The sequence below is a fragment of the Pantherophis guttatus genome, chromosome 10 (genome assembly GCF_059756535.1).
Source record: "Pantherophis guttatus breed Tessera chromosome 10, ASM5975653v1, whole genome shotgun sequence".
In the NCBI taxonomy this organism is placed as follows: domain Eukaryota; kingdom Metazoa; phylum Chordata; class Lepidosauria; order Squamata; family Colubridae; genus Pantherophis; species Pantherophis guttatus.
In genome coordinates, this window is record NC_142072.1 from 28,025,708 (window position 1) to 28,049,898 (window position 24,191).

General features: G+C 47.9%; 1 protein-coding gene across 8 annotated transcripts in view; it reads right to left on the reverse strand.

The window, feature by feature from the left end:
* Positions 1–24,191, reverse strand: part of LOC117663256 (microtubule-actin cross-linking factor 1) — a 323,136-nt gene that overhangs the window by 280,930 nt on the left and 18,015 nt on the right. For 2 of the 8 annotated variants that reach the window (XM_087876752.1, XM_060691385.2), the window contains exon 1: positions 16,542–16,900. The exons of the other annotated variants lie outside the window; for them this stretch is intronic. In XM_087876752.1, coding sequence (XP_087732878.1) covers positions 16,542–16,635 — 94 coding nt within the window. In that variant the 5' untranslated portion in view covers positions 16,636–16,900. Of the gene's footprint in view, positions 1–16,541; positions 16,901–24,191 lie in introns of those variants that run through there. 8 annotated transcript variants of the gene reach the window in all.

Here is a 24,191-nt window from a genome sequence, read left to right on the forward strand (position 1 = left end):
CACCCCAGAAACATCACAGAGCTTAGACTCCACCCAAACATAACCCTGCTACTGGAGGCCCCACAGCAAAGAGGGTTTTTTGGTTTTTTTGTCATTTGGCTCCTCTCTGACTACTACATTATCTCATTCTAAGCAAGATGGTGCCGCAAAGAAAAAGCCTTCCTAAAATATTAATCAAAAGGGCATTTAATACCTCTCTAAACTGAGCTGAGTAATTATTGGAGGGTGTTCTGAACCTCCTCCTAATGTAATTTTATCTTCTTAATTTCTAGAAGCACCCAAAAGGAAAGCAGGTGAGAACCAGCAGAAAGCAACAGAGAACAGACTTGGGTCAAGAGCTCAGTGGTGGTGCTTGACAAGCAACACTCTCTTTCACCGTCATCAGAAAACTCTCCAAGAACGTTGAGTAAAGAGTAGCAGAAAGAGGCAGGGGGTTCAGTGAACAGAGTGTTTGAATGGTCACACATTCCTTGACCACCAAGGAGAAGACAATTCCACACAAAAGATCCCAATCTTCTCTGGAGAAGAGCTAGGCCTGGAGGCTTGCAAAGCTCTTTTTGCAAAGGGACTATACCGATTTGATGGACCACTTCAGGATAGTCCCACACAGGATGGGACAAGTCCATAGTTATCATGGATGACTTAGAAAATTTGGACTGCACCTACTGGGGTTCCAGAGAAATGTTATCAACCCTCCTGCCAAATCTGCCTTCTATTAAAAGAGTGTTTTGTGCTGAAACTCTTTTCTCAACAGTTGTTTTATAAGGTGCAAAGGCTCTCATTATGCCAGGCAGGTCCACCATCCCAAACATGTTGGGTATCTTTGACCTAATCATAAGTATCAGAGGACGCATTCACACAATCCGTTAATTAGAACTGTAACAAAAACGGGAGTTGCTTTTGCAAAACTTGCTCAGTATGAAGAAACCAAGCATTGCTGAAACAAGATTCAGAACAAACAAACAAATATAATAGGTTTATTAATAGACCAGGGAGTGGGGGGGGGGGAGAATCAACATGCAAATGAAAAAAGACATGGCTAATAAGAGGTGGTAAATATGCTTATATTTGGAGGGACCTCAACTATTGGGTCTGGAATCTTCCAAAACCAGGGAACAAAAGAAATCCCCCTTCCCATCCAAGAAAAGCAATGACTCTGACGACTGCAGATATCTATGAACATTTTTTCAAGCATTTGTGGAACTTTTATAATGGAATTAGAAAGAAAAGAAGAAAGAGGGAAATTCCAGATTATTTGGACCCTGCCACATTACTAGAACTCCAGCAAGTAATGGGCAGGAGCCAACAGGCTCTGTTGCACCAAGATGCCACCTACACACACACACACCCCACAGAAATTCGAACTATTCACTGGGGCAGGGATATGGGAAAGAATCTGCACGAGATCAAGATTTATGGATCAGTTTTCCCCAGATTTTTTCTTCTGTAAGATACCAATGCAACCACTTTTACTATTACTCAAATTGGTGTGAGGGTCTTGTATATATTACAAAGAAGAAGAAAATGTATGGAGAAAAGCTATCTACTGTAGGTGGTTCTTAAGAGTAGACACCAACTTGATGGCATATAATTAGTTGTTGCAGAGTGAAAATTGTGATCTTCTGATGGGGAAGAGTGACTCAAAAAACTCAAAAGGAGGATACAGGGAAACGCCTCAGAGCAAGTCATGCATGGATATCAAGGCCAATTTTGGATCATGCCCAAGGTGGTCCAAAAACTTCCTTTGCGCAGGAATGACAATTTTATGCCATCTGCCCTTAAAAGTTTCTAAAGCCAGGAATAAATCAAATGTCATATAGGGCTCCTAGAATTCCATCTACAAAAACAGCACAAGTCCAAATGTTCAAAAGTTGCATTCTGGTTCCCCAACATATTGATGCCTTGGATCAGGATTGTTTCCTGGAGGCTTGTCACCATACTGGAGATTGGAACTGTGCCACTCTGGAAAGCCAGTATTTTGGGGTTTGGGGTTTTTTTGGGGGGGGAGGGGGGATTGAGAAATATCTTCGATGGTGCAGGATTCAGGATAATTTTGATTGCCTCAAAGACAATCAGGAAGGCTAGAGATCAAGTCATCCTGTGGCCCTGACCATCAGAAAGACCTAACTGGACCTCCTCCGCTGTCCTGGGAAAGGACTAGCCATTATATAATGGTCTGTGCCTGCTTCAAACATCTTTCTTCCTGCCTTGACCCAAGGCCCTTGTCTGGGAAGGAAAACACCCAGCCCAGAATGGATCTGACCACATGAAGCCACTGGACAGGTACTGCTCCTTTTGTAAGACGATTACTTATTTTCTTTCTAAACCAAACAGAGGAAGAGCCACAAAGAATTAGTGAAAGTATACATTTATAATTGCATGATTAGCAATCACCTCAATTATTAACATGACAGTGGCTAAATTCTGCTCTGGTGTTGTCTTTGTCCAAAGTCAATGATTAAAGATGCTTTAGTGTCCTTTTATCATCTTGACTCTTTGCCAATGCTACTCTATTAGTGGTCAATATTATTTTAAATGATGTTATGCTGGACTTTGATTTCTTTTAGCCATTTAGCTAGGATGACCAATAAATGCTGCATCCATAGATTAGCTCTTTAAACAGGCCTTCTACCTCTGAAGATCTCCCCAGTTCCCTGCTCTCATAAAGAAAAGTTTCCTTTCCCACATCCATCACCAACCCCTGCTAGCCTTTATTCCAAAATCTGCTCATTGAAAAATGATCTGGGCATCCCCACCAAGCCATTTGGCTCTGAGACTCACAAACTGAATTGCTGTGGGCTAGAAGAAGATATTGTGGATGGAGTGGAAGACAGAAAGAAAACTGTACTGTGAGCAACCTTCAGTCCCTGTCTTTCTTTGTAATTTAGTGGCAGACTCCAAAGGTTTCTCAACAGGATGCAAGCTCTGTGCTGTGGGAAAACAGGAAACAGAAACTGGAAGAACACATTTCATTTGCAGAAAGTGTAAATAAATAATGTCCCTAAAGTGTCACAGCTCAGCAGCCTGGAACAGGCCTGTCCAGATCTCCAGCAAATAAACAGAAGCTGCATGGAAGGGAGGAGAAATTTGGCTCAGCTGAGCACAGTTCCGGACTTGGGTGACAATGGAGCAGTCAATTCTCCAGCAGATGTCCTGAGTCCCTTAAGGGTACTCTTGCCCCCGTCACTGAGAAGAGTCCTCAGGGTGGCTTGCATCATTTACCAAATTATCTGGTTGTTAAGTTCTCCAAACTGTGCAGAGCAAAACTAGCAAGAAACACAGTCTGGTGATACATCCATAGGCCTCCAGCATTGTTTAAATCACTTCCAGTGAGGACAAGATGAAATAGAGTTGGAGAAAGTCAATATTCTTTGTCTAGGAACCCTACATCTCACAGAAACCAACCAGGTGCCTGTCAAAAGCTCAAAACTAAGTAGGAGGACAAAAGCCCTTTCCTTGTGTGCCACAAACACTTGCCTGGGTCCTCTGAATTGGCCCATTTCCATAAATAAAAACTCCAGTTACAGGTCCACCAAATTTTTGTTCCAAACACTCTTCAGTAGACAGCTATTTTTTCTCACTGCCTACTTCAGAGGGACCGAATAAACAGGGACCACTTCAGGGCCGTGGTCCACAGGCAAAGAAGAAGCAATGGGACAACTGAGTGGACATAGCTCTCTAATGTGTACATGCATGTTTGCGTCCGAGAGAGAGAAATGTTCACAGCCAGAACGTTTCTTGAAAGGAACACTTAGAGGAGGCATATGCAAGTCTTTTCACACCAACTGCATTGTTATCTCTGGCAACCAGGATTACAAGCCTCTAACCACAAAGTCATAGAGATCACCTGTTCATCTTAAGAGATGGATTGGGTGCACATTTTAACAGTTCGTGGAAAAAATAGATCTTGCCCAAGTGCACCACTGCTACGGTATTGATTAAAGCAGCCACATCTGTCTTCAAGCTTTCACTCAAGCTTGAAAAGAGAGTGCAGCTGTTTTAAATGGTGTTTTAACCATTCAGCTTTTCAAAACAACTGCATCTTCTTTCAGGTTTATATATAAACCTGAAAAACTGAAGTTGCTTTCATCAAAAGCAAAGAAATGCTAATTTTCAGAATCCAAGAAACTTCTTCCAAATCATTTAAGAAGCATACACAATCACATAACTTGGGATGAAAAAAGAACCAGTTTCCATCTGTCTAAGAAAATAGTTTTCTGCATCCAACTGTCCAGAAAGTAGTTAGGGAGAGAAGAATCTTGCATTGTGTTTAGTTTTGGAAGCCCTGGTCCCATTTCACACTCCAGTAGACACCAAACAGGCAATGCAGGATTTCTCCCCCCCCCCCATGTCTCTCACAAACACAAACACACATGCACAAACACACACACAGAAAGAAAGAAAGAGAGAGAGAGAGAGAGAGATGCTTTTGAACATTGTCAAAAGAGTCTAGCTATGTTCTTTAGGTAAGTATGGAATCTTAGTAAGTATCAGGTAACTTACTAAGACATGAAGGTTAACCAAGTGACATTCCCTTACTTCCAAATGAAGCAGCCAACATGGATAAAATACCAGCCTATTGACAAAATGCCTCTTCTACGGGAACTAATTATTTTGTGTTTCATTTCTAACTTTCCCTAATGGCTCAAGAGAGCATATGTGGGGGACTCCTCTCATTTTATCCAAACAGCAGATTTGTAGGGCAAATGTATGATGACCACATTTTCTTGGAAAAAATAAAGAACAAACCTGAAAAGCAAGCAAATCTGAAAGCAGGTCAAAAGAATAAAACAAAATGTTTGTTTTTTATAACTTTTGTTTTACCAAGGAAGCAAAACCTGGTTATTGTAAACCCAAAAATATCTAAAGCAAAACAATATGTAAATTTATTTTAAAAAGACAAATCAATTTGCATAATTTTCACACAAATGTGAAAAACTATGCATTAAATACTATTTCTATGGTAAAACAAAGGACAAAATTGAGTTTGTAAAAAAATAAAGGGCAGTTTCCTGAAATAAAGGGCTGGGTTTATGGTCACTGAGTGGGACAGAGGGAAAGTAGCTGTTCAGAGGCATCCAGGAAGCTCCTTCGTGAACTGGAGCCCCGAACCTTACATACTGCAATAAAGTGCCCATCATCATAATCTGGGCTGTGCCACAGTGACATTTATTTGGATTTGGGTTGGCATGTTCTGCAACCCATTGTGGTAAACAAACCAAGGTTTAAGGCACACCATATTCCAGTCAATGGTAGCTATTCAACAAATCATGTTTAAGAAATCATGGCTTAATGAGCTTAATGAGTCTAATCACAATATTGCTTTAAGGCATGAAGGCAGCCTTGTTCAGTTGAAGCAGGCTGGGACCTGGCCTGTTGATTTTGAAGGAGAAAGCAAATCCCTTGAAGGCAGATCAGGTCAGGAAACAGAGCCATGGGGCGCTCTACTTCACTGAGATGGGGTATAATAAAAAAGCCTGGCAGAGATTCTCTTCCTTCTTATACCAGAGTGAATCAAGGTGGGCAGTCTTTGAGTTTCCTCCTCACCCCCCCCCTCCCCCCGTCCCATCCAGGCAAAGCTGATGCTTATTTAATGTTGTTCAAGATAATCTCTATATTGCTCTAAACAAAGCAGGAACTCACAATTTTCCTGCCATGCCTCCTGAGCAGGGGTGGGGACATCACGTCCTAATGAGCCAGGCATCTGCCACAGAATTCGGCTCTCAGAAAACATTGCTGCCAGTCTCCATTTAAGCAGGTATTATCATAGCACTTTCCAAACAACCAGTTTTCCTCTTGCCCAAATTTTATCATTTCGTTACGGAAATGAAACAGGTTTTCAGCAACCTGTTTGGGTGGGCTGTTTCAGTAAACAAAGCAGCACGGGAACAGAGAAGCATTCTTCTTCTGCCGGTCTACAGAGACTGCAGAGACTCAACCCAACTTGCTCTTCCTGGTCAACGGAAGAGCCCTAAGACGTGTTAAACAACCAGTGCTTGTCCATGGATCAGAAAGGAGCGTGTCATCCTCCCCCCGCCCCCCACCACCACCTCCAACTTTCTCCTCTGTAACAAGCCATGTTGGTGCTTCTACTTGCTATGGTGAGAAGCCAGTATGTCCTTTTTGCTCTGCCACCAAACCAGGATACAAGGAACAAGCCAAGCAACTCCATCAATGGTTACACTGCAAAACCCGGGCGTTTCTGCAGCAATGACATGAAGCTCTGTGACCACCTCAACTGTGAGCACCAAGCCCCATGGCCTGGGATGATCAGCAGGAGAGACAATCCATTTCAGGAGCAGATCCCTTGGGAATGGGAGCAGATAGGGTGTGGCGGATATATGTGTCTGGGTATACAGGTAGTCCTCTACTGACAACCCCAATTTGGACCAGAACTTCCGTTGCTAAGCAAGGAAGCTATTAAGTGAGTCATGCTCAATTCTATGACCTTTTTTGCCGTAGTTGTTAAGCGAATCACTGCAGTCAAGTGATTCATTGGACAAATCTGGCTTCTCCCATTGATTTTGCTTGTGGGGAACCAGCTGTGAAGGTTGCAGATGATGGCCACAGGACCTGAGGGGTGAAATTCAAAATTTTTTGAATGGCTTGGGTTGGTGGGTGGGGTCATGTGACTGGGTGGGTCTGGCCAACTCAACATCACCCACATTGAGGGGCGCCTCACCCAGCCCCTCCCCTCCTAGCCACTCATTGTCACGAATGGCAAGAAATTGGGGAGGGGGATTTTCCTGCCTACCATCCTTCCCTCAGTCTGTGCTGAGCTTGAGGAATGGATGACAGGCAGGAAAATCCCCTTCCCCATTTTCCTGCCTTTCACGAAACGGCTCCATTCTGAACCTTCAGCATTGCAATCCTGGGATACGCTGAAGGTTCAGAATGGAGCCTTTTTCGCGAAAGGCAGGAAAATGGGGAAGGGGATTTTCCTGCTTGTCATCCATTCCTCAAACTCAGCACAGACTGAGGGAAGAATGGTAAGCAGGAAAATCCCCCTCCCCATTTTCCTGCCGTTCATGAAAGAAGCTCCATTCCTAACCTTCAGCATTGCAATCCTGGGATATGCCAAAGGCTCGGAATGCCTCTGCTTCAGCGCAGAATGACTTTCGCCCGTCTCCTTCTGGGTGCAGAGCTTCTGCCTATTGGGCCCAAAGATGGCAGCTCCGCAGCCAGCCGCTTTGCTTTTTCCTTCTTTTTCCTCATGGGAGGCTTGCATGGTGGCACCAGCAGAAGGTGGAGGAAGAGACATGGGGGAGGAGATCCCAATGCACCGGCCCCTTCGTCCCACTGCCTCTTGGATTACCTGCAGCTGCACTGAACAAGCACCAGCACAGGGTGTCTGGATTGCCTGCCTCCCCCATGCCGGTGTCACTGCACAAGCCTCCTGTGAGCCTCCCAAAAAGAGGGAAAAAGCAAAGCAGGTGGCGGTGGAGCTGCTGCCTTCAGGGAAGTGGCCCAACAAGCAGAAGCACTGCTCCCAGAAAGGGAAGGGCAAAAGCGGTATTTGCGCTGCCCCAAGGGGCCAGCGGGCTGTAGAGGCAAAGGTGAGCTCCAGGGTGGCAGTGGTGCTCTGGGAGGGAGGGCGGATGTCTCAGGGCTGCACATGTGGTGCCCCTGCCCCTCTTGGCCCAAGCACAGCAGCTGCGTCTCCCCCAAGGGCCGGTCTCCCACCCACTGGCCGGGCCGGGCCGGAAGCGGCATGTCTCCCGTCAAGGGCTGGATGTGGGACCGGGCCTCGGAAGGCAAGCGGGCATGGGCGACCGCCAGGAAAGCCGCGTGGAAGGCAGGCAAGCATGGCAGGGCCGCAGGGAATGGAGTAGGCTGCTAGCTCCCTTCCTCGCAGCTGGGTGGCCCTGACATGCTTGCTTGCCTGCCTTCCACGCAGCCTTCCGGGCGGTCCCCGTGGCCAGCTTGCAAAGGCAGGCAAGCGCCCAGGCGAGCGGGCGGGCAGGGGTGGGTTCTTACCAGTTTGGCAAACCATTTAAAATCGCCGCTATCAGTACGCGCAATATGGTCCAAACTGGTCTAATTTCACCCCTGCTGCAACCGTCATAAATACATCCAAATTTGCATCACATGACTGTGGGGATGTTGTGATGGTTGTAAGTGTGAAGACAGATGCAAGACACTTTTTTCAGTGCTGTTGTAAAGTAACTTCAGCCACTGTATGAATGGTTGTTGACTACCTGTAGACAGACAGACAGACAGACACACACACACACACACACACACATATAAATGAGTGTGAGCACGCAGAGTTCCACCATTTTTACATATACTACAATCCATACGAAAGGGGGCAGGCTGTGAAACAAACAGATATGACTGCCGTTTTGACTTTTTTGATACTATTTTGCAGCCCCACCCCCCCACCCCCGGATTCTTCAAAGTGATTCTCAGCTGTGACCCCTGGCAACCCGTTCTTGCTTGCCTGAAAGTCAGGAGCTGGGCTGAGGACCTGTCTACTACAGGGATTCTGAACATTCACAAGCCCCCCTCCCACCCCGATTATTTCCAATAACAGCTGTGGGATTGTCAGCATAATTTGTTCCCCTGCAAGCCACACAGAGAATCCACTCCAGAGTTAGGGATGCCTTCATTTTCACACAGCCCCAGGAAAATAGTAACAGTTGCTAACTCTCTCTGATAAAACCATGAATTTTTTTTAAAAAACAGGATATATCCAGAAGCTCAATTGAAAGACAACATTCCTGGAATCAATTTGCTGGAATTCATCTTGCACGTGTAAAATTATTTAGCATCCAGCTCAATCGATTCCGCTCTGAGTCCATGGAACCCCTGCATTCACTGAAGCTCGTTTTTTCTCTTCTTTTCTTTTAAAGGCGAGGCAAGGATACAGGTTGGTCATCTGGAAAAGCAAGTCTGAAACTATCTAACCAGATCAGTGGCTGTATGATGCATCTCTTTTCTTTTGCTATCATCATCAGTCAATGTTTAAAATGTCTGGATTTTCAAGATAATCTTGTTTTCCTGCTTATTTTTAAGGAATAATCAGAATGTCAGTTCTCTTTCTATCTGCCAGCCATGGAACAGGAAGGAGAATTTCAGTGGGAAATTGACACGAAAACACCACACCTGTGCAAAGCCTTCAGCCTCATACCTGGGAAGACTGGGGCTGGGGACCTGTGGGTGGGAAGAGTGCTTAAGGACTGGGTGTGGGGATACCCAACATTGCCTCACCAGCAGCTCACAGGCACAAAACAGCCCAAGCAGAAGTAATAACTCACACAAACCAGACTCACAGCTTGCCAAAGCAAGTCTAGCAAAGAGATGGCAAAGCTCTTAGGAGGTGCTGAGGCCGAAGCCACCTTCAGAGAGAGGTTCTCAAAAGAAGGTGGGCCAGCCGATGCAGGACTCTCTAAACCAGCGCTTGTGTCTCCATTCCCCGGCCAGCAAGGTTGAGCTGATTGAGACCTTGCTGCCCAACCTTTCCAAGAAGAAAAAAAAGGCCGCGATTAGGGTTTGCTTCCAGCACAAAGTATCACAGATGGCATTCCTGGGCATGGCCCCAATCAAATGCAAGCCCCCCCCCCAAATGAGCAAGAACTATTTATTGCAAGGAGCTTTTTTGCCCTATGTGCCTCTCTTACTCCTAATCTTCTGCCCCTTCCCTTGTTCATTGTCAGACACGACTTTGGGCTAGAATTGATGGTGCGGCTGTGTGGCGAGAACTCAGCGGGCACTTTTTATGCTTACAAAAAAATGCTTGGATTCCCCTGGCAACCAAGCAGGAGATTAAGAATCATACATTGAAAGGGGTCGAGCACCATCTGGTTACCCCGCAGGGCCACCCACCCATCCAGCTCCCACCCGCATAAACCACAATGCAGAGGCTGTATATACACAGCATGTGAAGTTGTGGTTTGTATTAACAAATGTATTACAAAGCTACAACCTGTTTTGCAACATGTTAAGCCTTGATTTACAAGCAATAGCAGCATCAATATCCAGGTTACCACAATACAGTAACCTCAAACCAAAGAAACCACATTGTGACTTGATGTGGTGTGTGACTATGAGTCCAGACCAGTAGGAGACAAGGACTTGAGCAACTGGCACAGCTACATTCGCTAGCAACTCTGTGTGACTCTTAGAAGGCTTGTGCTGCACAGAAAGGAAGGACAGGAATGGAAAGAACATTCTTCTTCTTCATCATCATCCTCATCCTCATCCTGAGAATAAGATCCCAGGCTTCTGGACTGAAGCTCAGGTGTCTTCATAGTTCCACACTGCTCCACAACCAACATCTGTGCAAGCAGCCAGACTTCTTTTGTATCGTTTAAAAGATTTAAGTTTACAGGATTTAAGTCAGTATGGCTACAGTGATAGGCTTGAGGCCCAAAGGCCAGTGATATTTCCAAAGCCGGTGGAGTTCCCAAATTAAGACTTAGGAAAGGTCTTAGGATGCCATCTAAAGCCCCTTCCTCTATTCCATATCAAGCAGAAGATAAATTATGCCAAAGGATGAAAACTGCAAAAGCACCCAAAAAATCCCCCAAAGCAAAGCCGGAACAAAATTTTGTTTCTCTTCCAAAGAATGTTATTTACAAAATCCCAACTCTTCCTTCCAGTGGGACATCTTCCTCCTCCTCTTCCTCCCAGCTGCCACGCTAAAAGTCAAGGCAACTCCTGGCATTGTAATCCCTTACTGGAGCAACTAGCTTTAATGGAACAACTAAGCCTCACTGCTTTGGGGTTTGGGCTATCCATTAAATCTCCGGGGAAGAGGATATCAAAGATCTAATTAAGCAGCAGCCCTGGAGACACACCCTCCCTCCCTCCCAGAGCCAGCCACTCCAAGAATGTTTGAGTAGAAATGCAGGCAGCCCCAAGGAGAGGAACAGACCCAGGTCTACAAGGAGGGACGCAGCATGCATAAGGATGTCTTCGAAGAAGAGACCCAGAGTCTTGTCCACCTAGCAACATTCCTCTGGCTTTTGGGCTCACTGGGAAGGCTCCACCTGGGGGGTTTCAAACAAAGGTTGGACAGCCATTTACCTGGGATGATCTGGGAATTCCTGCCTACCGCATGGGATGGACTAGGAGAACTCTAAGATACCTTCCAGTCTAAGGAGGCACAACAGGCATCTCTGAAAGCAGAGTTGAGGGAGAGGATCCAGCTCTCAGTCCCTACAAAGGAAGGAAGGAAAGAGTCCAAATTCTGCTCTCCATTCTTAAGTGGTGCTGGCTGCACCTTTGGAGCCTGGACTTCAAAGACCAATCCCAACATCTCTTGAGGGCACAAGGTGGGGAAGGGGGCTTCACAGTACTTAGCCCTCTACCAGGACCCCAGCAAGCGGCAAAGAGGGACTTCTCTGGCAACTTTCTCTCCACCTCCATGGCCACCCAGGAAGCTTCACAGTGCTTGGTTTTTGCAATATCAAATCCAATGGGGGGGGGGGAGGTGTTGCAAGTATCCTTAATAATCCCTCCCTGAAAGCTAAGCCAGAATTCCTTCCTCCCAAATGAAGGTCATTCAACTGGAAAGACAACTAGAACCTAGCAAGGAGAAGCAGGGCGGGTTCCAGCAAGGAGGAGAGCTGGAATGGCCATTTCCTCCACCATATATCAAAGATATCCTTCAACAATGTCCTCCAATCCCTATTTCAGATAAAAGTGGGTCACAGGAACTTGGCTGTTTCCAACAACAGGTTTCTGGGCAACCAGTCCTCCTCCTCCTCCTCACAATCGTTGAGCTAAAGTAACATTCTCACTGCAAATAGTGGAAAAACTGTTCAGTGTGATGATCTTGCAGAGAGAGAAGGAGGGAGGGAGGGAGCAATAAAAAACTATTTTGCCCAATTATTCTGATTAATTCCAAAAAGTCTCACTTTACAATTTACTCCAACAGGAAAACCCCTTACATTTCCCCACTTTTTTCTTTCCTGATCGCCAGTGACTGAAACATGGTTCGTTGTAAGTATTACAGTGGAATGATAAAGCTAAATAACAAGAGATAGGTTCACACATCAAGCTAAGTCAAAACAAACCATGAACTAGTGAGGAGCTTTCAGGAGGAATGACCCAGGTCTAGTTTTCTGCCGTGCCACCCGTACTAACAGTGGTTGCAGCTTGTATGCCACCTCAGTCACAAGGAAATTCTCGGAGACTGAGCATGATACAGGAGGGAGACCCAGCCAGTGTAACACGCTGAACCACAGACTCTCTTTGGGTGGGGAAACCCGGCCGCAGCCCCCTGGCTTTTACGGTCTTGCTGCTTACTTGCTCTTTCTCAAGACACCACTGCCAAACTGGGCCAGGACAAGGCATTTCCAGGATTCCAGCGTGACTGAGAACCTGCAAGCCATAAGTATCAAGAACACTGTTTTTCAGCTAAAAGAACAAGCAAATTCTTGTTCCCAGGAGCCAGGACTTTAAATGTCCCAATGGACTCAGAGAAAGGAGGAAGTGTCTGTTTCTGCTTCAGCAGCCACACCACCCTGGACAGGGCAAGGAGGCTCTGCCTTGCCACAAAAGCAAGAGACTATGACGTCTTTAGCCAAAGCAAAGGTAAGCATCCAAGTGTTCAGCACACACCAGCTTTGTTCTTCCATTACAACTCCAGATATGCGCTTCCCTTTGCAGGTAAATGCAGAGGACAAAGGCTGGGAGGAAACAACTAGCCGCTGAAGCTGAGCAAATTCTGGAGACTTTCCTTGGGACCTGGCCCGGCTGCCCAGCACCTCTGGAGCTTGTCCTCCTCTCCTCAAATAATGCTAGGAGACCGTTTTCTGCACTTCTGCATCAGACACCCTTCTGCTGTAAAGGGCAACCACCACAGGCCCTATGACAACTGCATCCGTCACCAGAGCCGGACTGGCAAAAAGAGGTTCTAAGGAATCATAGATGAGACACGGAGACCTTTGCAATCAATTTCCACCTGGTCGCTGGCTCAGTCCTTCTGGTGGAAAAAGGGGGGCCCCACGGGCTTTTGTGCAACAAGCAACATGAACAGCTTAGGTGGCTTGGGCTAACCCTACAAGAGGACACTCCACTGCCTGTCTGTAAAGTAGTTCAGCAGGGAGGATGGTTAAACCCGGTCCTTTACCTTGAGAACCTTCCCCTTGGCAGCTCAGCTGTCTGTCAAATGGGTACTAATTAAACCATTCTGATGGGCTTTTATCTGATTTCTGGCAGGCTCAACTGGGGCAGCAGGATGCAAGGGAGAACATGGCTGCAACAGACTTTCCTTCTATCAGAAGAAAACAGGACAAAACTTCACAGTTGTATAGAAACTCTACTTGACTAGCTCCCCACCCCCCACCCCCTGCAGTATCTGCATGCAAACAAACATTCACCCTGGAAGAGGCAAGGCTCAAGGGAGATGCACCTCGTCCAGATGCCGGTGCTGCTCGATCTTTGGATCTCTGCTATTGGGTGCAGGAAATGGTGGTCTATGACCTCCTGGATAGGCGCTTGGGGGGCACAGCAGAAGAGCTGCAAGAGGTCACAGCTAACAAAAGACCTTTCTTGGAAGCAGTAAGATCTGCCCTCTTGAAAAAGGTTTTTCCAGTACCTTCTCTGGTGTCCTACGGGGCCAAGTGTTTTCCCCATGGGAGTTAGGCCTAAAGCACCCGAAGTGCTTGATGTGTAAATCAGAGCATCGGCTTGGATCAGCAAAGCCTTTCCTTTCCTTTCCTTTCCTTTCCTTTCCTTTCCTTTCCTTTCCCTGCCTTTGTAAAGGATGCCCGGAAAGCCTCCAATAGAAATGCTCCAAAGGGTTGGTTGGAGGTCAAGTCAGGTCAAGGATACAAGGACCCGTGTAATTAAAAAATCCTCTGCGGGAACATTTGGTGCATTCCAAAGAGACGACCAACCCTCCACCCAACAGAACAGAAATGTCTCTTTGCTGCTTTACCTGCTGAAGCTTGTCTCTTAATTTACAAAACTCGCCAGCATTGTAAAAAATGCCTCTGGCTCAGATGCACTTGGAGGTTCCTTATGTTTTGGCTGTTTTCATGAAAGCTGTGAAGGGAAGAAACGCACGCAGAGCAGCAGAGGCGCAAATGCAGGGTCCTGTTGAAGAAATGCTGGTCTGGCTTTCATGACCTGCTAGTTAATGAAAACCAGTCGGTGCAATGAAGCTGACGAGGGACTCAGCCCAGCAGAGAATAAACTTGTTTACAAGGCCTGCCAAGCAAAGCAAAGTGAAGGTTGAAGTTGCAAACTATTATTATTATCTGTTACATTTATTTGCCATCTATCTTGCCATGGGGCTACTCTAGGCAGCTTACAATAATTTCTATTCTCCCACCCCGTTTTTGCCCCTCAGTATGATTCTATTCAACCTTTGCTCTAGAATATCCTGCAAAGTGAAGTGTAATTTGTTAAGTTGCCACAAAAACAGATTTGCTTATAAAATGTTTCTACACTGCCAGTAATAAGTAAAAGGTTGTTCTGTCTAGAATAAGTCTGCCATCCACTTCCTTCCCTAACCTCGAACCCCCCCGGCAATTCTGTCAAACAGAAGCAAGTGAAAAATTGTTTTGCCTAACTTGGCCTAAAGGTAAGAGCTGGCGGTCTCTCTAAAATCCATTATGCAGCTTCTTGGTCTCATATGCGCGAGCTGTGCAAGTTGTCCACTAGCACCCCCCCCCCATATAAATAGAGCGAACCGCTTTCTTGAGGTCTGTTCCCAGATTCTGGTATTTAGAAGTATACCAATACTAAACATGGAATGGGGAGTGGGAGGAAAGGGAGAGGCACCTATCCTCCAGATGTGTTAGACTACAGATCCCAACACCAGAGTCAATGCCGAGATTGATGGAAGATGTGGCCAAACATAGCTAGGGCCCCAGAGGTTAGATAATTTTTTACTCCTAGCACCCAGAGCGATTTGTTAATAATGCAAAGAAAAATATAAACTATGGTGTTAGAAAAGAAACATGCAACTCTCTATGTCTGTAAGTATTCTTTAAAACTTGTAGTGCTTTATGGCAGATGAAGGCAGACTTTTGCTCCCAGGACCACACGAACTAGGATTGAGTGGCAGAGTTGCGGGTGAAAACCCTGGGAATGGAGATGCAGCTCCTACTCCTTCCTCAGTGCCATAAACGCAGCCTGGCTCAGCCCATCCTACTTCACACGTTTTTCCTCGTCAGGAGGAAAATGGAAGAATACATGTCCCTGGACAAAACCTGAGAAATAAATAAACCTCCCCTTGGGAGGACAGTGCAGGAAAATAGTCGTCGATGGGATTTAGCAGTCTAAGATGCTTCAATTCCAGGCCTGCAGTTTGAGAAGTGCGGATGGGGTCAGTGGGGAAAACCTTCCACAAGACAACCTGAGTCTCCTCCTCCAGCAAACTCTATCTCAGATGCGCCTCAAGAGCACCAGAAGCTACAGAGACGCAGCCAAGAAATTTGCTTGTCACCCTAAACATGAAGTTCCAAGTTAGTAACATTTTGTAACCAAGGCAAGATATTGTTTCCCGTTTTCTTTCTAATCCAATGTTGCAGCAGCCAGTTCTAGTTTGGGCCGTTTATGGAGCTGGGGGTGGGGGGAGTTTTCACTTGAAAGTGCCTTTGAAGGAAGCTGCAGGAGCAGCTAAAACAGCCGGAACATGAAGACTGAAAGCCGATTGTATTTCAGACTGGCCAGAAAGTACGTGATTCGCCAGCAGCCTCTCCCTGTCAGGTAAGCATGTTTAATTTCTGATCTCTGGATGATGTGATCTGAGCCTTCGATCCAGGCAGCTTCCCGGCCCTTAAGCAAGGAAATGCATTGCACCTTTGCCTTCTCTACCAACTCCTGTAACCTTCCCAAAACTGTGCTTGCCACCCAAACTCGCCCAATTGCCTAGAATGCGACCGGATTCTGGCTCCCAGAGCCACCACCCGCCCCCTCCAGAGAGCAGGGAGCCCTTCAGAACCGGGCTCTTTGGGCCCAGCCCGATTGGGGAGGCTGGGCAACGTGGCAAGGAAGAGCCCAGAGTCCCTCGCCGGGCTCTGCCGGGGTTCCCGGGCGCTCAAAACTGCACACGCACCGCCGGGCCAGTCACAGCCCCGCACCTGGCGCGACTGCGGCGTCCCCCCCCCCGGCCGGCCCCGTCGCGGAAAAGGGCGGCTGGGTGGGCGGCGGAGTCAGACGGGCAGCCGCAGCTCCCTCCGCCCGCCGGCCTCGGAACAAAGGAGCGCCTCCGCCAACCCCGGCTGGACGCCGCCGCCGCCGCCGCGAGCGACTGCCCGGCCTCCCCCCGGCAGAGCCCAGCCGGCGACCCGCGAGGCGGAGGCGGCCCAGAGTCGGAGCCCAAGGAGGCCGGGACCGTCCCGCCAAGCGCCTGCCCGCCATCAGGCGGAAGCGGCCGGAGGGGCCCGGCCGTCGGAGGAGGCTTCGGCCCGAGCGGAACGGCGGCGGGGCTCCTCCCGCCGGTCCCGCTGCCCGCAGCCATGACAGCCCGGCCGGCCAGACCGAGAAGGCGGGGCCGCCCCGCTGGCTTCCCGGCTGCCGCCGCTGCCCCTGCCCGCCCGGCCACGCGGGAGATCGCGCCGCCGCCGCCGCCGCCTCACCTTTGTAGCGCTCCAGCACGTCCTCGTAGGCCTGCACGAACTCCTTCTCCTGGCTGCGGTTGAGCGGCAGCTGGCCCGGCACGTAGCCGGCCATGGCGCTTCCCGGGCGGGCGGGCCGGCCGATGCCCAATGCGGAGCCCGCGGGCAGAGGCGGCAGGAAGGCGGCAGAAGCGGCCCGGCGCTCGGGTCAGCCACTGGAGCCCAACGCGGCGTCAGCGCCTCCCCGCCGGCTCCGCGACCGGCTCGTCTCGGCCTCCCGGCTGTGTGGCTCCACCCGCCGCTGTCAGGAAGGCCCCGGCCGGCCCCCGCTTGGCTGCTCGCCTCGCCCGGCCCGGCCCCCCCCCCCCGCCGACCCGCGAAGCGGCGGGGACGCCCGGCGGCCGGCTGGGGAACTGCGGGGCAGACTGCGCCCAGCCCCGCGAGGCCGGCGGCGGAGAGCCAGGCAGAGCCCGGGCCGAAGGCAGAGGAAGCCCGGCTGCTGCACCGGGGAGGCCCGCGTTCTGCCCGAAGAAGCGGAGAGGTGGGAGAGCGTGGCGGGCGAGGGCAGCTGATGCTGCGCCGTGAGTTTAGCCGCGGTTTGGGGTGCAAAGCCAAAGTCCGCACCTCCCTTTATAACCCCACGAGGCCTCCGTGGGTGAGGACAGGATGCCAGCAGCCAAGGGAAGGGCTCCATTGGCATTAGGATGTCACAAAGCAGCTTTCAGCATTATCCTGGTTGAGAACCTCAACTCTACCCTTTGGTTACAACTACAGTTGGCAGGGTTCACACATGATGCTGTCGGAATCAAATCAAGCACTTTATGACCAAAAAGCACATATAAAGCCAGTTCCCCCCCCCCTGCACTGGTTAGAAGCCCCCCCCCAGACAATCACCCAGCTGCCAAACTGCTCCCCCATCCACCCATGGGAGCCCTTCCCCTGCCTTCCTCCCAGTTGTTCCCCACTGCCCAGGGTTGGCTTGTCTTTTCAGCCTTCTGGCAAGGGGGGGCACCAGGCATGGCGCCTTTGATCTTACCTGGCCTTCATCTGCCCAGCTGCAAAATGGAGGAGCAAAAGCAGAGTTTCCAGCCAAGAGTGCCTGCCTGTTTGGGCCACCAAAAGCATGACAGGCCTCAAGTATTAATAGCATGGCTCATTTTATTCTTTGCTTAAGAAACATAACTGATGAATTAGGGTTGCTTTCCCAAACCACAATTCAACCACACCATTGCCAGGTATAATATATAGACATGAAGTCCTCCACACTTCATCCATCTAATGACTCTTTTGGTCAAAATCGGCACTCCAAGAATCCAAACATCCACATTTTGCTATAGCTGTAAAAGTGGAAAGTGGTAAAAGTGGAAAGAAAAATGATGCATAGAAAGGGGGTCATTTCATTTGACCACAAGTGTGAAATTTGTGCCTACATTTTCCCAGATTGTTGTGGACCTTCTTAGCAAGAATAGGTTTGATGCAGAAAAAAATTGGAAGAGGCTGCAACTTGCAAAAGTGGAAAGGAGTTTGGGCGGCATCTGGTGGAAAAAATTGAGCAGTGCAAGGATTTTTTTTTATTTAAAAAAGAAAAGCACCCTTAAAAGTTTGAGAAATGCGTGGGTATTGCCAAAACAGGCAAAGAATTAGGGTCAAAGAAATGGGGGGTGGGTCTGTTCCAGATGAAAATAGTTGGGAATTAAAACAAAGTTTAAGAAGTGAATCATGCTTGTTCAGCCCAGCATTTCCATCCACAAAGGAAAAATCTCTTGTCTCAATAAAAAAAAATATCTTGTAGTTCAAGGTTGACATGAGGGGTCCTGGTTGGTTGTTATCTTGCATATGTTTCATTGCCCACTCTAGATAACATCTAGCACCGATCTTACCTAGTTTGAGTAATGAAACATCTGCAATAAATAACCAAACTCTGAGAGCACCAAGGACAGATCCTTTTTCTCCAGCTGTGACCTGAAACACACTTAGCCAATCATAATCCTAGCAACTACTGTCACACAACACTAAGAAAACCCAGAATAAGATTATTTTAAAGCTTGGTTTAATTTTTGTGTGCTCCCCTGAAAAGGGCTTATGTAGTAACAGTTAAGAATTTGTTCAAACCTTTGGCCCTCATTGAAAAACAATGTGTCATTCTTTCATGGAGGAATTATATTGTGGAAATTCCTTAAATCCATAAAGGAGATCTAATCTCCTGATCTCCTCTCCTTCCTCCGTGAACTGAAGATGTGGCTCTTTCATCAAATGGGCTGACCCATTGGGGATTTACATACATACATACACTGGTGGCACTTTAGCCCCAAATAGGCTCATCTTGATGAAAGCTCAACCAGCCCCCCTCCCTTCCCCAAGGAGGCATAAATACCCACACGCAGATGATGAAGCTACAGTGGAGTCAAGATGACTGGCATAGAGACAGAATAGAGATCCATAGAAATGAAGGCAGGAAAGGATGGGGGGGGGAGTCTACTCACAACAGTTCTGGTGGGACAACTAATTTCCTACAAAGGTAGGAAATGAGCCCTTCACAGGAAGCCCAGCCCTTTGGTGTCACGGGCTACCCAGACAAAGAGAAGGCCCTCTGGCCAGGTCACTCCTGCTGCTGGGCCTCTTTCATCACGGATGCTTCAGAGTGAAAGTCTGGCATTTCTTTCCAGGCCTTAGAATGGCCACACATGCTGAGAGTGACACAGATTTGGGGGGGGAGGGGGAAGAGATTGGAAAGCCCAGGCGATTTTCAGGGGGACTGTCAGCCTCTATGATGCTTGCTTGCTTTCGACTGCCATAGTAACGGGAGGGGGGACCTTTCTCTACAAACATGGAATTGGGGTTTTCCTTTCTTGTGTTTTGAACCGAGGCACCCCTGACGGACTACACTGTCAGCCAAAGCAAAGCAGCCACATTGGATTTGCAGGTTGTATGTCCCTCACATCAAATATGTAGATTTGACCCACGATCAATCAGTCTTCCTGTTCTGGATTGGCAGACAAAATCTGGTTAGCCAACTCCGGCTTCCCAGGATCAATGGGCAGTTTGCACCTACCAATTGCTGCCGGCGTTTCTCAGGTTTGCAAGAATGACTTGCAATTAAGATCTCAGCTCAGCAATGACATTGTTATTTCAGTCTTTGCCCAGCTGAGATTTTCAGAAACCCTTGAATATTGTTCCATGGGTGTCTTGCGCATTCTGTTTGGGAGGGGAACAGGCAGCATGGAGAGAAAGCACATACACGCATGCGCATACACACCCCAACACATATATATGCACACACTGCCTGTTACCACAGCAACTAGCAGAATGATTACTCAGCCATCCGTGTTACCCTGGCAACTTGCAAAGCACCTTCTTTTCTCACAATTTCTCTCTGTCAAGCCGACTCCTTCCATTTTTTATGGTGCCTCCACAAGCCCATCACACATGCAGCCCCAGACCCCCTGGCGCTCCTGGAGGGAAAGACCAAAGTGTTTCTGTCCCTCTGGGTCTCTCAGATAATTAACCCACATTAGGAGAATAAGGGACTTTTAAAAAGTGGCAGAGCCAGAGGCATCTACATGGTGGCACAGGGGCATCACAGCTCAAACTCTGCCCCTTACATGCCTAACGGAAGGACAATAGGGCGGGGCTTGGGTGGCATTCACTTACCTTCGCTACCAGTTCGCAAATGTGAGGGCACGCGCTGCCTTCGCACGTGCGCAGGACCTTCTGCGCATGCGCAGAGCATCAAAAACAAGACGTGATCACGTCCGGGTGGGTGGGCGGAGCCTCCCGCAGCCACAGCTACCAGTTCGCTATCCGAACCGGATAGAACCGGCTGAATACCACCACAGGTTATGATGTCCCAAGACTCATTTTGTCATTTTCATGGTCAGAAACAGATGGCTGCAGATGAGATAATGGCCGAGCAAGCTCTCTTCCTCACAGATTGCATTGGTATGGTAAAGTTGTATACTATACAATACTGTTGTTTATTGTATACCTCTTTTTTTAATTAAGCTGAATAAAAGCTGTTATAGTTTGCAGCAATCCAACCAGTACACAAGTAAATAATTCAGCGGGATTCATGTATAAAAGACACTTCTTTATATACAGTAATATAAAGCATGATGCATGTACACAATACCCATGCAGCAGAAGCCAGAACCAGAACTCAGAATCCAGAAGTACAGAATCAATATAATCACAGAAGCAATAATGCAAGGACAAACCAACTCTTTTATACATAACAGTTGAGCTAAGCCACGTCCAGGCTCCAAACTGTCTGAGTCACCAAACAGTCTCCATTGGCTGACCTGCTGCCATGTCTATTCCAATTCATGAACTCTTATACACTGACAAAAGCCCTTGTAATAAATAAACAATGGCTAAAACAATCTAAGATATGATCATTGTCTTCAAGTGTCTTGAGAAAGGATAAAATCATTTGGACTTGTTTTAAAAATAGAAGACAGAAATGACAGGTTGGAAGTTGATCCTGGTTAGACACCAAGAAGAATCTCATAATTACAGGAGTTGATGCAACACCATCTCAGGAGGTGGTGGGCTCGCCTTTGAATGAGGTGTTGAAAGAGGGGCCAGAGGGTCATCTTGAGGGCAAGGGCTTGCCCTGAACCACTGTTCCTCAACCTCTGTAGGGCTGTCTGAGGAATTTTGGGAGATGGCCCACACAACTTAAAAGTTGATAAAGCTGAGAAACACTGATGGCCATCAAGATCCCTTCAGCTCTTGCATTTTAGGATTCTATCATAACAAACCAATTCTTAGCACAGCGTGTGAACTCAGTGTGGATTTAAACTAAAATTGGGTAGGTTCACAGATAATACAATCCTTTAAACCATGGGATGAATCACATAATTTGGGTTCACACAACTGAATCAAAATCAAATGAGGCATAGTACAGATAATCCCTGCCTTACAACTGGTTGCTTTGCAATCATTCAAAATTAAGACCGATTTGAAAATGGTGGCTTACAACCCACAAACTGGATTCAAATTTCCAATGGTCAGACCCTCCCCCCCCATGATCACATGACCAAACTTCAGGCACTTGGAAACATGGCTGCATTTATGGCCATTTATAACATCCTGCTGTCACGTGACCACAGTTTATGATAGTTTTGCTAAAAATCAGCACTGATTTCTAGTTGTCAGCAAAACTGCATCCAGAGGAAACCATTGGTTTGCTTAATGACCATGGTACTTGATTAATGACTATAGTGTTCACTTAATGACTGCAATTTTTTGAAAATGGGCTCCATGACAGTCATATGTCGAGGACTACCTATAAAGTCTAATGCAAGATGCCAAGCCAGGCTCACATGCCCATCGCCTTGCAGGATGGTTGATTCTCCTTTGGGAGCTGCTGTGTGGCAGCTGCTTGTTGCAAGATACCTAATTTTTTGCTCAAAAATGTCACAAAATATTTAACAGCGTCGTATCTGGATCTGTTCCAGTCGGGTTTCAGGCCTGGGTACAGCATGGAAATGGCATTGGTCGCGTTGGTTGATGATCTCTGGAGGGCTCGGGACAGGGGTTGCTCCTCTGTCCTGGTCCTATTAAATCTCTCAGCGGCCATGGTATCATGGTATCATGCTGCACCGGTTGGAAGAGTTGGGGGTGGGAGGCACCGTACTAAGGTGGTTCTCCTCCTTTCTCTCTGACCGGTCACAGTCTGTGTTGGCAGGGGGGCAGAGGTCGACCCCGAGGCCCCTTATATGTGGGGTGCCGCAGGGATCGGTCCTCTCGCCCCTTTTGTTCAACATTTATGTAAAGCCGTTGGGTGAGATCATCCGTGGTTTTGGGGTGAAGTACCATCAGTACGCTGACGACACCCAGCTGTACATCTCCACCCCAGACCACCCCAACGATGCCCTTGAAGTGATGTCCCAGTGCCTGGAGGCCGTACGGATCTGGATGGGGAGAACAGGCTCAGGCTCAACACATCCAAGACCGAGTGGCTGTGGTTTCCGACATCCCGATATAGTCAGCTGATGCCATTGCTGACTATTGGGGGCGAATCATTGGCCCCCACGGAGAGGGCTCGCAACTTGGGCGTCCTCCTGGATTCACGGCTGTCTTTAGAAGAGCATTTGACGACCGTGACCGGGAGGATTTTTCATCAGGTTCGCCTGATCCGCCAGTTGCATCCCTTTCTAGATCGGGACTCCCTACGCACAGTCACTCATGCCCTCGTTACCTCTCGGCTGGACTATTGCAACGCTCTCTACATGGGGCTCCCCTTGAGGTGCACTCGGAGGCTCCAACTGGCGCAGAGTGCGGCCGCACGGGTGGTGATGGGAGCGACATGGAGTTCCCATGTAACACCTCTCCTGCACGAGCTGCACTGGCTCCCGGTGGTCTTCCGGGTGCGCTTCAAGGTTCTGGTTATCACCTTTAAAGCGCTCCATGGCTTAGGACCTGGTTACTTACGGGACCGCCTGCTACCACCAATAGCCTCCCACCGGCCAGTACGCTCCCATAGAGAGGGGCTCCTCCAGGTGCCATCGGCCAAACAATGTCAGCTGTCAGCCCCTAGGGGGAGGGCCTTCTCTGTGGGGGCACCTACGATCTGGAACGAGCTCCCCCCAGAGATACGGAGGATTCCGGATCTGCGCACCTTCCGCCGCGCGCTTAAGACTCTTCTATTTCATCAAGCCGGCCTGGCCTAAACCTTCCCCCTTTTAAAAGTGGAAATTTTAAATTTGTTTAATTTGTTTAATTATAGAGTTATGGGTAAGGCGTTTTAAATTGGGGAGCCATTTTGGATTTAAATTTTTTTAAATGTATTTTAATGTTTATATTATATGTTTTTTAATCTTGGCTGTTCACTGCCCCGAGTCCTTCGGGAGAGGGGGCGGTATAAAAATTTAATAAATAAATAAATAAATAAACAGAGCTGGCAAATTCAGTTGCTCCCGGATTAGCTGATTCACTCCAAATACCACCTCCACACGGCAGTCAATATGCCCTTCAAACCATTTTCTGACAAGGCTGTACAGCCTCTCTAGATCTGCCTGTCTTCCAAAAGGTACTTCAGGACATGTGGCGTAATCCTGGGTTAAAACACAGCTGCTTTAAGGAGTGCAAACCATTGTTCTACTGGTGCCCTAAGCCCAGCTCTACTTTCTCTGCTGCCCTAACTGAAACAAAAGAAGAGATCACATCTGATCCATGTTTTTCAAAAAAAAAAATCCTCCATGGCCTATCAGAGGCAGCTTCACTAGGACATAGTTTCCTCCTATGTTCCAAGTCATGCAGGGTAGGTGGGAGGGAGGAATACTATTAAAATGAGCAATAAGCTATACATCCTCATAGCTGCCCTCTTTTGCCAGATCTTGTAATTATTGGAAAAAGCATTTATGTTCACATTTTAAAGTTCCATAAAAAGGTTACAAATATTTTTACACAGGGATTTGGAAAATATATTTTGGATTAAGAGCCACTGTGCCACCAAGAGTCATGATAGTGCAGTGGTTAAAAAGCAGTATTGCAGGCAAACTCTGCCCATAGCCAGTTCAATCCTGACCAGTTCAAGATTGACTCAGCCTTCCATCCTTCTGAGGTCGGTAAAATGAGGACCCAGATTGTTGGGGACAAGAGTCTGACTCTGTAAACCACTTAGAGAGGGCTGTGAAGCACTATGAAGCGGTATATAAGTCTAAGTGC